This window comes from Pinus tabuliformis, chromosome 6 (assembly GCF_031772625.1).
Source record: "Pinus tabuliformis cultivar Carrire ecotype Pingquan chromosome 6, CPIR1, whole genome shotgun sequence".
NCBI lineage: Eukaryota > Viridiplantae > Streptophyta > Pinopsida > Pinales > Pinaceae > Pinus > Pinus tabuliformis.
The window spans coordinates 1,361,224,593-1,361,238,413 of NC_142292.1; the positions used below are offsets into that span (position 1 = coordinate 1,361,224,593).

The 13,821-nt window shown below is 36.7% G+C and overlaps 1 protein-coding gene across 1 annotated transcript in view; it reads left to right on the forward strand.

The window, feature by feature from the left end:
• Positions 1-661: 661 nt before the first annotated feature.
• The window catches only part of LOC149263684 (methylesterase 17-like), a 93,942-nt gene continuing 80,782 nt past the window's right edge, over positions 662-13,821 (forward strand). The window contains exon 1 of the mRNA XM_089426592.1: positions 662-991. Coding sequence (XP_089282718.1) covers positions 752-991 — 240 coding nt within the window. The 5' untranslated portion in view covers positions 662-751. The remainder of the gene's footprint in view (positions 992-13,821) is intronic.

The window sequence follows — 13,821 nt, forward strand, 5'->3', positions numbered from 1 at the left end:
GTTGTCAACCAACAATGTTATCTGGTCTTATGTTTACTTAATGTTCTCATGGTGAAGCCTTTAAATACATGTTCTATCATTTTGCAACATCTTAACATTTACTTCTTAAATAAGACTCTCACCCACAAAATTGACAATCATACCACTTTCATACAAACAACCATAACTAACACAAAAAAGTGCTAGATGTACTTATGTGATACAGATTCTTGTAGGGTAGGAACTCTACCAGAGAAGTGCTCTCCTCCCTTCCAACAAGATCGACAATTATGTCTATATCTACCCCGAAGCTATATTGGAGGTATTCTTCTGGAATACCTCCATTGCACAACTGCTCCCAAGGCGTGTCATCATCTCAGCGAATCCCTCCATTGCACGACTGCTCCCAAGGCGTGTCATCATCTCAGCGAATACTTCCATTGCACGACTACTCCCAAGGCGTGTCATTTCTTGGCCTGATTACTACGGATCTAGAAACAATACATTCATGCGTTTGGCTTTAGAATATGATTCTTTTCATTTTCCAGATTTTATTGGGACCTACATGATCTCTCATTTCCATATTTTAGTATTGTTGTTAAATGGCTTTGGAATATATTTTATTACCGAGAAGACAATGCGAAATATTTTTAAAATAACAAGCCAGAGAATTTAATGTAATAAATTGATGAACCAAAGAGCGAAGAGTTTCATGGATGGGTTGTGGAGTAGATAGTGAAGTGAATGGTTAGCTAACAGAAATTCAAAAGAGATGGATTGTAACAGCATTACAGGAAGAAGAGTACACTTTGTATTTGTTCATGGAGTTATGCATGGAGCATGGTGCTGGTATAAGATTGTGGAGCTTCTGGAGAAGGATGGTCACAGGGTGTCAGCAATCGATCTGATGAGTGCTGGTACAAGTCCGGTTTCTGCTGATACCATCATGTCATTTGAGGAATATAATGAGCCTCTTATGCACTTCCTTGCCAAACTCCCACAGACCGAAAAGGTGCTTGCGTTTCCTGCTTGTTGATTTCATTTTAATGCTTCCGATGATCATTTACGCACTTAAAAGTAGATTACTTGAACGTCTTTCTTTGGAGCCTTTCCGCCATTAGACTAAAAAAACTATAGGGTTCCCATCCAGATCAATAGGTAGGGAAATATGATTTGTGTTTCTAAAGATCAAAAGGATTTTTTTTGAAGGGGTTGGAACTGTTGCTTGTCATCATTTTGCCTATTTAGGTTCAAGTGTTTAGAGGTATGTTATAGTTTGTATTGATTAGATTTAAGGAATACGCAGCCCATCTAAGTCTTTACTGGTTCTATAATAAAATATATTGAACATCTCCTCTGGTTAAAAATAAATATAAAATTTATTTTTAAATCAAATTAAAATCACTGAAACAATCTCCTCTTGACTGCCGAAAAAGTGCTTGGTTTAAAGAATACTATTGTAAATTATGTTTTTCTTTAAAATAGTTTATTTTTATACACTCAGAGAAACCAAAACCTCTCTTGACAGCGGAAAAGGTGCCTCGGTTTAAAGAATACTACTGTAAATTATGTTTTTCTTTAAAATAGTTTACTATAAAATAGTTTATTTTTATACACTCAGAGAAACCAAAACCATGTGTGAACTCTATATCTCCATTGCAGGTTTAATTGAGATATTGTATTTATTTATCTATTATGGGTTTAATTGATATATTCTATCTATTTATTTTAATTTATTTTAATGGTGTTATATTATTTTATTAAACAATTTCTGTTTTAATTTCAAATTTATTATTTTACATGTATAATCAAATTTTTAATTAATGTTATAATTTCTTTATGAAATATATATATTAAATATTTTATACATATATGAATAATAAATAAATTTAAAGTTATATTGAAAAGGAATCTATATTATAACAATAATACTCATTTAATTATAAGGTGTTTTTTAATACTAATTTGACTATCATGGTGGCAAAGTGTGTATGTTGTACTCTACTGTGTATTTGAATTTATGATGTTTAAGAAATATACATATAATTTTTTACATATGTTTATAATATCTATGTTTTCTTTCCATTATTTTTAAAATTTTGAACATAAATTTACAATATGTGTATTTTTTCTCATTTATTTTTTAAACTCAATTAGAATGTATATTTTTATTTCTATTTATGTATTTTTTATTTTTTATTTTATTTTTTTGAATAGATGAGAAAATTATATATTTATAACCACTTTACAAAACAAACCCTAATTTATTTAATTATAATTATTATTATATTAGTAAATTATTTATTAATATTCATTTTAACATGTTATCTATTAACTAAACCTCAACTTTGTGGAGTTGCACAGGAAAATTATAGTGGTAACCATCACGAAAATTACCACTATAGTACCTGAGGAAGTATGTTACCTATTCAGTTAGCCACAAAAAAAAACAAAAAACATATTAAGGAGAAGGATAAATTTCATGATTTTTTTTTTAATATTAAAGGTTTTTAAATTTTTAATAATAAATCATCTTTTATTGTATTAATTCTTTAAAAATAAATCAATTTTATTTTATTTGTAAATTTATTATAAATGAGCTAAAATCCCCTAGTTATGGGGTTATCCTTCTACTTGCTCCTTTCTTCTGAGCCTACAATAGGTGTGATGTCCCAAGGAAAAACTGTAATTATTTTATTTACTGCAGTAAAAACAAAAGACTGGATTTTTATTATTTTATAACATTTGAACTATTTATTAAATTTTGTTAATTAAGAATGAGAATTTATTGAGAGTGTTAACAAATCTTGTAACTCTCTTTCATATCAAGAAATTGGGGAATAGGTAGTTACCTAGCCCTAACTACTTTTCCTGATTATGAATTCTCCAAGAAAGAAATCAAGAGGGTAATGAGCAAGTACCTCAAACAAGAACCTGGAGAGGAAGAAAAAAGAAATTCTGTCCTAGTGGAGGGATAGATGGAAATGAGAGCTAAGTCTGGTGATGACTAGATAGCTTGGATTCGGTGATTGTTAAGTCTTGCAAGAGACATCAGTCTTGTGAGCAAAAGCTCAGGGGAGACTTGGCCTGAAAGTAAGTCTCATGGTTGGGAGGATAAATCTGTGAAGTACAAATAGACTTTCACCAGACTTATATATATATATAAACCCCTTATGGAAGATTGGTTACAAGGCCAGAGATTCCTGTAAAATATCAACGAGATGAAGTAGTGAGACGAGGTTTTCCCAATGGGATTTTCCTTCTAAGCCCAAACGATATGCAAAACAACAGTAGCTTCATTGAATTACAACAAAATCCCTCTCTTCGTGGGTCAAGACCCCGATAAACATTAATGCTCTGAAATAAACATTATAGACAAGTCTAGTGTCGATATAAAAGAAATTCAAGAGCATCCACCTAGCTAGCTAAAGGGTAAATAGCTATAAATCGAACCTAGAAGAATGAAACCCTCTCGAGTAAAACCCTTATCCAGAAATTTATAAACAGAGTATTTGTAAAGGAAAATAGCAAAAGTATGAAATAAAGATTAATATCAACTTGAGAAATGAACCCTGAGCATCCAGACCATAGAAAATTTAGAGAATAGAGATTCAGAGAAAGATTAATTGCATACATTCGTGTATCTATAAAACAGAGGAAAACCCTCTGTAATCAAAAGTTACAGTAATAACCTACATCAAAGGCAAACTGCCATTGGGCTTGACTTCACGAATTACATCTAAAAATTAGTAGCGAAATACGCTCGAAAGGTCTATCTTAACTTAAAACAAAACAAGCATAACCCTCTCTGGTTATCAGTGCTGAGAGGAGCTTCACCTCTTCTGAACCCTTAGAATCAAAAAGGGGCATACACATAGCCGGAACCCCTGTGCAGAATATGTCATAGCACCGTTACAGAGCAATAGAGGCAGTGCCTTGCTTCATAGCCCGAACCACTAGTGAACCTCCGAAGTCTCCTGCAATTAAACCCATATCGACGTAGACATTAGAACTATAAGAAAATATGCATTATTCCATAAAAAAAAAACTTACGAGATAAAAGGGTTTGCTTATGTGTGAGGTATGCACAACTGACTATGTTCCTCGCTGAAATCAAACCAGGAATGCTTCTCCACAACTGCAAAGGAATCAAACAAGAATCCTGTAAGGATCCTTAGATTAAGCCTGACCGCCTAAGGCCAACACCAGACATTTGCGCACCAAAAACTCAATAAGTGAATCACAACTCACACCGTTGATAACCTAAGCTGCCAGGAGAGGTTTCCATCATCGAATGGGATCGAGATAGCAAAACCCTTGATGTAGCGAATATGCCGAGGAGGAACGACAATCTGGAAGGTGGATGGCAGACATGTCGGGAGTTGGTCTCGCCAAGACTCGGGAGTATGAAGCATTAAGCTAGAATAAATGTAAAGATCTATCAGATCTACAGTATTAATTTATATAGTACAAGGTTAATCCATTATCGAATATTGTGACAGTCTTGGAACTCAACCATTAGTATTATGGTTATGATATTGTTAATCATTCGTAAGGTTATGATATTGGTAATCATTCCTAGCCTTTTAAAAAAAAAGTGCATTTGATATTGATTCAATGTTTAGAATGAATGCCATGTTTTTATATATATACAAAAAGTGCAAGGAATGTAAGAAATTATTGGATTCCAAATGATCATAGAATTTTTCTATAGGATAATATAGTAAAAGTAAAAGAGAAATTAAGTGGATATATGACAAATGGTATCAGAGCGCTCAGGTTAAAAAACTGAGGTGTCTCGGAATTAATTTTTAAACAATTGAGTGATGTTTTTTGTTTTTTACAGTAAAAAAAGTCCAAACAGCTAGCATGAAGAGAACAAGCAACACATCACACGGAGCCATGCCAGGTCTAGGACCTGCAACAATTCTAGAAACTAACGCTGAAGTATGGGTGTAATTGGGGGAGGAACCACACAACACCAATACTACCATTCTGGAAACAGTACAAGAGTTGAAAAGTGAAATGGCTCGACTGAGTGCAGATAATGCAAGGTTGATGCAGTAAGAGGAGAAGAATATGAAAATCATGTCGGATAAATAGAACCAACATTAGCCAATTCCCAACCTAGAATATGGACAAATGTCTGGGGAACAAGAATACCGAATAGAGTAGTAAGAGACAGAATGGGGGAAGAAAATCAGGAAGAAAAATTTGATAGTGCATCAGAACACAAGACACAAAAAAGACAACAGATAGAACTGCAAGGAGAATTCTGAAAAATAAAACCACCCCTCTTTGATGGTGAGAAAGAGGAGGTAGCGCAAGCCTGACTTATCAATATGAATAAGTACTTCCAGCTATATGAATACGACCATAACTTAAAAGCTCGCCTGGCCATTTTTCAGCTGCAAGGGAAAGCCACCCTGTGGTGGGAGGAGGTAAAGATTGTGTGTGGAGTAAATGAACAGAGCATTACATGGGAAAATTTCTAGAGGTACTTTAAAATAAGATATTTAACCAAATGATTCTATGATGAAAAAGCAAAGGAGTTTCATGAATTAAGATTGGGATAACTGACCATGGACAAGTTCATCACTAAATTTACATCTTTACTTTGGTATGTACCTTACATACGAGAGGAGAAGGCAAAGGTGCAACGATTTGTTAGTAGTCTGCCTTTGTTTATGAAGGAGCGCCTCGAATTCAACAACCCAAAAACCATGGATGAGGTTATAAGGAAAGCTCGAATATGTTATCAGCAAAACCGACAGAAGGGAGATATAGGAAGAAAGTGGACTGATAAAAAGGGGATTAAATTCCCTGTTGGCAGCAAGGGAACCAAAACTGCACTTAATGAAGGACCTCACCAGGGATAGATTAGCATAAATGTTAACAGAAATCAAACCAAATTTAGAGTTCCAAATGAAGCCAAGGCTAATGAATAGTTAGGGTGAACAAAAGTTGAACTCGCAACAAGACCTCTAGTACAATGTTGGCGATGTGGAGGACCGCACTACATTAAAAACTATCCCAATCGTAGAGGAACATATCAGATCTTGCAAATTCAGGAGGCATCCACTGTAGGAGAAGTAGATCAGAGCATTCCTAAAATTAATGCTGCCCTTGAAGACCACTAGGCGGAGTACCAACCCACCATGGTGGAATTCGAAGGTAAAATTTTTGACCAAACTATTTCTATTTTAATTGACCTAGGAGCTACTCTAAGTTATGTTAGCCCTAAGATAGTTGATCAATGTTGTTTGCAAGCTGTCAAATTCAAGAATCCTGGGTTAGTATAGTTAGCCACAGGGGCAAAAAGACGAGTATTGGCTAAAGTCAGCAATTGCATGCTGAAAATAGCAGATCAATCCCTAAAGGAAGATCTGAACATGTTTCCCCTAGGATCCTATGATGTCTTATTAGGCATGGACTGGCTGGAAAAACATTGTTCCCTTATAAACTGTAAAACTAAAACCATCTCCTATATAGATAAGGAAGGAGAAAGGCGGGAAATGCAGGGTATTTTAATGCCACTAAAACCAAGATCGATAACTGCTTCACTGTTGGCAAAATGTATCAAAAAAAGATGTCAAATTTATGCAATTCAAGTATGATTTTCCAACTCGAAGGAAAGGAAAAATTCTTTAGAAAATATACCTGTAATACCGAATTTTTCAGATGTATTTCCTGAGGAAATTTCAGGACTCCCTCAAAAAGAGATATAGACTTCACTATTGAATTGGTACTAGGAGTAGCTTCGGTATCCCGAGCTCTGTACCATATGAGTATCCCAAAGTTAATAGAATTAAAAATGCAACTACAAGAATTGCTGGAAAATAATTACATTCATCCCAGTGTGTCACCATGGGGAGCCCTAGTGCTGTTCGTTAAAAAGAAAGATGGAACTCTGTGCATGTGTATGGATTATCGCCAGCTAAACAAGCTAACTATTAAAAATAAATACCCCTTACCCCGCATTGATGAACTGTTCAACCAAGTGAAGGAAGCGACAATGTTCTCAAAGATTGATCTACATTCAGGGTACCATCAGATCAGAATAAAGGAAGAAGATATAACAGAAAAAACATTAAAAACTCATTATGTGCATTACGAGTTCGTGGTCTTACTCTTCGGGCTCACCAACACTTCCGCAACCTTTATGTGTCTTATGAACAATATATTTCATTAATATTTGGACAAATTTGCGTTAATTTTTATTGATATACTGATTTATTTCCACAGTATATAAGAACATAAAGAGCATCTGAGAATAGTGCTACAGACTCTCAAAGAACACTAGTTCTATGCTCAGTATAACAAGTGTGATTTCTTTAAGGAATAGATTCAATATCTAGGCCACATCATTACCAAGGATGGAATTGTTGTGGACCCAGAAAAGATAAAGACCATAATGGAGTGGTCCATAGTAAATGATGTAGCAGATATAACATCATTTATGGGTCTAGCTGGGTATTACAGGAGATTTTTTGAAGGTTTTTCTAGAGTAGAATACCCCATTAACTCCCTAGAGAAGAAGGGAAAAACCTTCAAGGGGACATAAGAATGCCAGAGAAGCTTTGACCAGCTTAAGCATTTACTAACCACTACGCCTATTCTAAGCATTGCAGATCCAAATAAGGATTATGTAGTCTGCACTGATGCTAGCAAGGAAGGAGTGGGTGGTGTCTTAATGCAAGAAGGCAAAGTGATTTCCTATGAGTCTAGGAAACTCAAGGAGTACGAACAAAAGTATTTTCCCTATGATTTAGAGCTGACAGCTGTCATTCATTCATTAAAAATGTGGCGGCATTATTTGATGGGAAAGAAATTACTCCTAATGAATAATCATCACAACTTAACCAAGTACTTTAAACATCCCACTTTGAATGCCAGACAAGATAGATGGATCGACTTCTTAAGCGGTTTTGATTTTGAGATCAAACACTTGAAGGGTAAGGAGAATCAGGTCGCAAATGCTTTGAGTCAAAAGGTACATTGCATTTATGAAATCTCTTACAGTGAGATACAAACCACCTTCCAAGGGGGATCTTTGTACTTGATTTAGATATGGCTTACTATATGTCTCCATTTTTCTAGTCTCATTTGTAGTTCGATTTTTCTGCTGACTCTTTCTTAGGGTTCCATTAAACCCTCTCCTAGATGAGTTCTTACTTCCAACAACTTTAGTACATTTCATATTCTGGACATTTTTTTGTCCCTTTTCATGGAACCACCCTTTGTTGTTTTCATCTTTCTATTTCATCTGATGATAGCAGATTTAGGCCTTTTGAGTAGCCTCATCCATTTTTTTCAAGTTATCAAATTCCCGCCTCTCTTTCATGAAGATCGAAAAACTACTAAGAAATCATTATACCTTAGCTTTCTCTTCTCGAATATAAGGAACATATCTCAATGGCAAAGTGAGCTTAGTTATAAAATCATCCATTGTATACTGACCAAACTTCAAATCATGGAATTCTTTTCCTTTTTCATGATAAAAGAGTTCTCTCAATTATTTGTTTTTAAAGTGTTTTTGGAACTTGTCCCACGTTACCTCCTTCTCATTGATGTGTCAGATCATTTTCACCTCCTCCAACCATACAATGGATTTGTTTTGCAATTGGCATGCTCTCAGTCATGCCTTAAGATTATCATCATATTCGTATATTTGAAAATATTTATTCATGTTGATAGACCACAGTTCGACAACTTCCTCTACCTCATTGTCGATTGTTGGTGGTTTAATTTTATTAAACACCCCATCTAATTCTATTTTATGTTTCTTAGTTTTACCAACTGACACATTTTTAGATTCTTCTTCATTGTTTATTTAACTTCCCTTCACTTCAGGGTGTCCTTCACCTTGTGGGTTCATCTCTAGTCTATTTCCATTATCTACGCTCGGGTTCAGATACCTTTGGTTCTATCTATATGATAAGGCTTTCATAATTATTTCCTACTCCAACCTCAACCTTTCATTACTGGACCATAGGTTGTACATTTTTCCCTACAACTATTGGACTATTTCCAACAGTAGTGCATTTGTGTTCCAAGTATTTTCCCCCAATTGAACCCATATTTATGGGTTGGTTCCCGTGTGGATTCTTAACTCATCTCCATCTCTTGGTCGACTAGATGGTGTAGCTTCTACTACTCTATGAATAATCCCTTGCTTCCACTATGGATCATAAACATTTTTTATTATTCTTTTATGTGCCTATACATGCCTTAGCTTGTAACCAGACTCTGATACCAATTGTAACATGTCAAGAATCAATATTACCTACTACATGAGTCAACTATAAAATACGTAACAGTGTAAACAAAAATTCGTATAAAATATCATTTAAATGCCTTATTAGCATACATACATCATAAACCTACTAAGCCAGTCAACCTCACCTGTTATACACATTTAAAATATAAGCGACAAGGGGGATACTTTATAACATCCAAAATCCCATATCTTAGGTTTTAATTCAACCACTATGATGTATACACCTTATGAAACCTCATTTTCATGCTTCCTGAAACTTTTGTACAACTAGGCCGCAAGTATTGAGATCGGTGAAGGCATCTCAAATTGACGACTTGGAGTTTTGTTTGTTACGGACGGTGCTGATCCATCCTTGGTGAGATCTAGGGTTCAAGTTGTATTGGGGGTGGTTAGGGTATTACCCCCTCCCCAAACCCTCACAATCGGTTCATTTTCACTATGCACCTTTAGCAATTGCTTTGCAATAGAGGGTTTCATCATGGTGCCATAATGCTAGAGTATGCTGACACAACTTACTTGTAATCCTCTCTAATCTTCCCTACAGTTGATGTCATGTATTATGGCAAGGGTTTTCAAGCTTTTGCAACACTTTTTACTGCCTAATCCCTTATGGAGTTACTCCGTTGCCAGTTCCTTATGACAGATAGATTTTCGGTCATCCAAGACTCAAGAAGTTACGTCGATATCAAATTTTATTCATAAGAAGAATTTAAAGTCTGTTATTCTCACATTAAACCATTTATTCTAAACATTTTGGGACTGTGAATGATGTGTTTGGTTCGGGTGTGTATTTGGCACACATGTTGGCCTTCCTTTACCAGGTAAGGTTCAATCCATCTTGTTTTATTATGTTTTGTAGTTTTGGGTTTGGTTGTACTCTGTTGCCTAACCAATCCCTTGGTTCTTGGGTTTTGTAGATAACCCTTCTTGCCTCAATGATTTGTCCTTCTCAAGTTTTTCAAGTATGAATTCATCCCAAGTTTTCGAGCAGGGGTTTTCTAAGTTAAGTAGGTACTTCATTTCCTAGGTTTTGGGTTATTTTGTCTCTTCCTATCCACTCCATGGTACCTTGGGGCAGAAGTTCCTTGTATACTTCCTTCATCAAATTAATTCCAAATCTGGGTTGTTGGTTTCTTACGACTATGGCTACATTCCTGATAGAGTTGTCACAGCCTTGAGAGTTAGAACAACTTGATTTGAGCTATATCAGTTGTCCATAATCATCTATTTTGGTGATCCAAGTGGCTCTAGAGGGACACACAAGACAAATAAGGCTTGTGAACGCTCAAAAATAAAAGTGCTCAGTATGACTTCGACCCAGGACCAGAGCGTAGATCTCGTTGTCCTAATTGTGGAGGTTCGAATGGTTCGTCAAACCAAGCTCATATGAGGGAGAACATGCCAGTCAAAATTTGGTCAAAGCTGGGCTGCGGGCCAGGTTTAAGTGTCCTACAATTTGACCGACCCCGAGGCATAAACTTAGCTCCCAAAATCGGTTGAAATTGTTGCCTCATTAATTTTCTCAATGACCCTTATTTTCTAGAAGTTTCAAAACACCTCCCTCTTTATAAATCAAATATAATTTGTTATGAGGTGGTAGGCCACCACCCCCGCCACCCAAACTTTCATAACCAAAGTTATTATATTAAGGCCGATGGCCATAACCCCCACCAACCTAATCACCCCACCCCTTTAAATCGCAAATCGCATCAATATATGGTTTTGGGATCGGCGGCCATAACCCCCGCCGAACCCTTTAAAAACCATCGCATATATATTTTAAGGCCGACGGCCATAACCCCCACCAACCTTATCGCAATCGCAACCCTTCAATATATATTGTATCGGGTCGGCGGGCCATAACCCCCGCCGAACCCTCCGAAGGCCTGCCGCATATATGTTATATATATTACATTGTATTATGGGGTGGGCGTGGGCCATCGACAGTGGACCCAACCCACACCCTATCACCCCGACCCATTATACATATGCGATAACAAATCGCCAATATATATATATCGGTGAAACCCCGATAAAAGCACCAATACCTTAAATATCACCGATCGTCGATTTTAACGCGCCGATGGCAGCGCCACTGAAGCATTGATCACCAATTGCGATTAATCCACTGACGCATATGTATATGCACAGATATTATTGCGCCAACAGCAGTTAAGGGGATTAAAGTGTTAGCACTAGGTTAAAGGGGCAGGCCACCCAATGCAGACCTAACCCCATTAATACATCATTTCGGGTTTGTTAAAATTTATATATGGAGGGGCAGGATTTGATCCCCCGACCTCTCCTCAACCAACGCCTTCATTTAACCATTGAGCCAAACTAACTCATTGGTAAATCTGTCCATGAAATTTTTATTTAAACTCAGATTTCTACCTCTGCACGCAGTTCAAGACAGAGGAGAGAGACTGTAGGGCATGGATTTCGAGACAATTAATTAATTTTTTAATGCAGGAACCATGAATTTTGCAGGAGGGCAAAATTTTCACTTTGTCAGAATTTGACAAATTTTATATGGTTTTTACATCTCTCGTCGCCACGAGCACAAAGGTGTTGTCCATTACTCCATAAGAGCTTTGCATTCGGTCATTTTTAGAATACATGTGGAACCATGATTTCAGGAAAAGCATGGAGCGGAACCATGAGCCATGAAATTTTCCCAAGGAGGTAAAATTTTGATATGTCAGAATATAGTCAAGTTTATACTTGTTTTTCATGGTTTTCCATAGGGATCACAATGGCAAGATCAGATTCGCCATCTAAGTTGCAGATGTCCAGTCCATCCATGGAGCAGAATCTTTGAGGAATCCCGAGGGAATCTAAAAGATTCCTTGAGTCCAGAATTCTCAACTTTTCAGAATTTCGATTTTGGAAAATCGATTCAGCACTACTTGATGCCACAAATATGATGGTGTATTCAGATTTCTTATTATCTCATTTCTTTTTCTAGCCACTTTTCTAAGTGCTGGTGCAGATGTCCACATTCATATGCGAGCAGTCATCTTCATATGATCGATGCCTTGAGATCGATGGTCCAAGCAAATTTAGTAGTGTGACATCCACTTCTTCAGATGGCCCTTAGTTGCAAGGTATATTATGTGTTCATGTACTTCTTATTTATGCATTATGTTGCACACATCCTTGATTGATGTTGATGCAGGATCTTGTTTGTTACATGTTGTCATGATTCCTTGCTTGATTTGATGTGAAATATTCTATGTGATATACTTGCTATCATAACTCATCATGTTATGTTTTGAGATCCCTTGTTGTATGTTGTTGGGATACTCTTTTTGTCATCATGCATGTTTTGTTTTGACATCCCTTTTATGCCATGTTGGCGGGATGCTCATCATGCATGTTTTTGTGTCATACTGATAGGAGTTTGATTGAGAGTTCTAGTTGTGTAGCATCCCTTAGAGCCACTCCTGCATGAGGGCATTTTGCCTTGTATGATCGTGACATCATCTCTTGTGTACATCACCTTTATTGACAACACTTAATGCAGCAGCCTACACCATCTTGACACCAGGGCCCGGAGACGTGGTCCCTTCTGGACGAATTCCATTAATCAATGACTTACGTTTTCATGTGCCGATGATTGATATGTTCCTCTTCTTTTCCACATGCAGATGTATTCATTAATGTTCTTTTAAAATGCAATTTAACACATCATGAAAGTAAAAGGTCTTGGAAGGGTCCTTCTTCACACTCGGACCTGGATCAAGTGGTATCAGAGCAGTCTTTGTGTTCATGTGAATTGCGGTGTGAACAATGACAGAGGATGAAAGAGTGATGTACGAGACCATGCTCAACATTTCCAAGAAAGTGGAAATCGTGTATGAAACTCTATAGAAAGAGACAGAGGAAAAGGAGTGATTACAGCTTCAGTTGCAAGCCACAGAAGAGGCCAGGGAGGAACTAAAGCAAAAAAACAAAAAATGATGAACTGAAGATGCATCTACATGAAGAGAAAGAGGAAAAACAAAGTTTGCTATGACAGCTGCAAGCAAAGGATGAGGCCTTCGAAAAGCTGCAGTGAGACCCATGTGAGGTAAAAAGTACTTCTCCATCTTCATGTATGTTTCTTGATGATGATTTCACTGTGTTTGAAAATCACATCACAGGAATTAGCTCCAAACTATTAAAGAGAATGGGGTATGGAGGAAAAGGCTTGGGCGTTAATGGCCAAGACATTGTCAATCCCATCAAAGTAGAGGAATTACCTCGTCAGGCAGGACGTGGGTATGTCAAAAAGGAAGTTGGGGAATGCACCATGATAGTTAGCAAACCACCAACAACAAATGATGAGCAACCCTCATCAGTTCTTTCAAAATCGAAAGAGGAGGTAAAAAATGTTGATTTCCTTTCGATTTCATCTTCTCATATTATGATGTATGTTGGAGATTTGGAGATCCCAATTACAGGGACAAACATGAGGCTCCTTACAAGGATGTGGCACGAGGAGAAAGAAGAACTTGGTGCTAATAACCAAGGCATAACTCCACCTCTAGAGGTTGTGCACAAACATCCATTTGTAGGCT